Here is a 495-nt window from a genome sequence, read left to right as displayed (position 1 = left end):
AAAACACATATGAATGTGATATTAACCATGTTAGACAAAGACAGACAAAAATTAAACCCTAAAATATCCAATCTATCTCAATGTTAACATCATAATACATACCTGAATCTGAAGTCCAGTAACATAGCCAATGGCAAAGCCAAAGAGTCCAGCAATAACCATTAATCCCCAGAAATTCAAAGAGCCTTCGGAGATCATCTTCCCAATTGCAGGTATTTCCCCATTCAGTACAATCAGAGGAGTAAACAAAACAATGGCCAAAGCATTGTTGTAATAGGAAAGCATCCAAATTGAACCATCTAAAGCCGGTAAAACCTGTAATATTAAGCTAGTTTTAAGAAACTGAAATTACATTTAAAAAGAATTTAATATGCAGAGAACATTTTAATCACAATTATTAAAACTTGAAATTAAACCAATGAAGTTCCTTACTTTCTTTGTAAAAATAGCATTCAGGGAAACAGATGCTGATGCAAGGACTCCAAATACAACTCC

The 495-nt window shown here is 33.1% G+C and overlaps 1 protein-coding gene across 1 annotated transcript in view; it reads right to left on the bottom strand.

Annotated features, from left to right (window-relative positions):
• Positions 1-495, bottom strand: part of LOC119588651 (GDP-fucose transporter 1-like) — a gene marked incomplete in the record, with an annotated part of 35,134 nt that overhangs the window by 20,895 nt on the left and 13,744 nt on the right. Inside the window, 2 exon segments of the mRNA XM_037937288.1 lie at positions 103-315; positions 433-495. Of these exon segments, the coding sequence (XP_037793216.1) occupies positions 103-315; positions 433-495 (276 nt within the window).

This window comes from Penaeus monodon, chromosome 24, assembly GCF_015228065.2.
Source record: "Penaeus monodon isolate SGIC_2016 chromosome 24, NSTDA_Pmon_1, whole genome shotgun sequence".
NCBI classification, from domain to species: domain Eukaryota; kingdom Metazoa; phylum Arthropoda; class Malacostraca; order Decapoda; family Penaeidae; genus Penaeus; species Penaeus monodon.
Note: the sequence above shows the minus strand (reverse complement) of the source record. Positions and strands in the feature narration are given on the sequence as shown.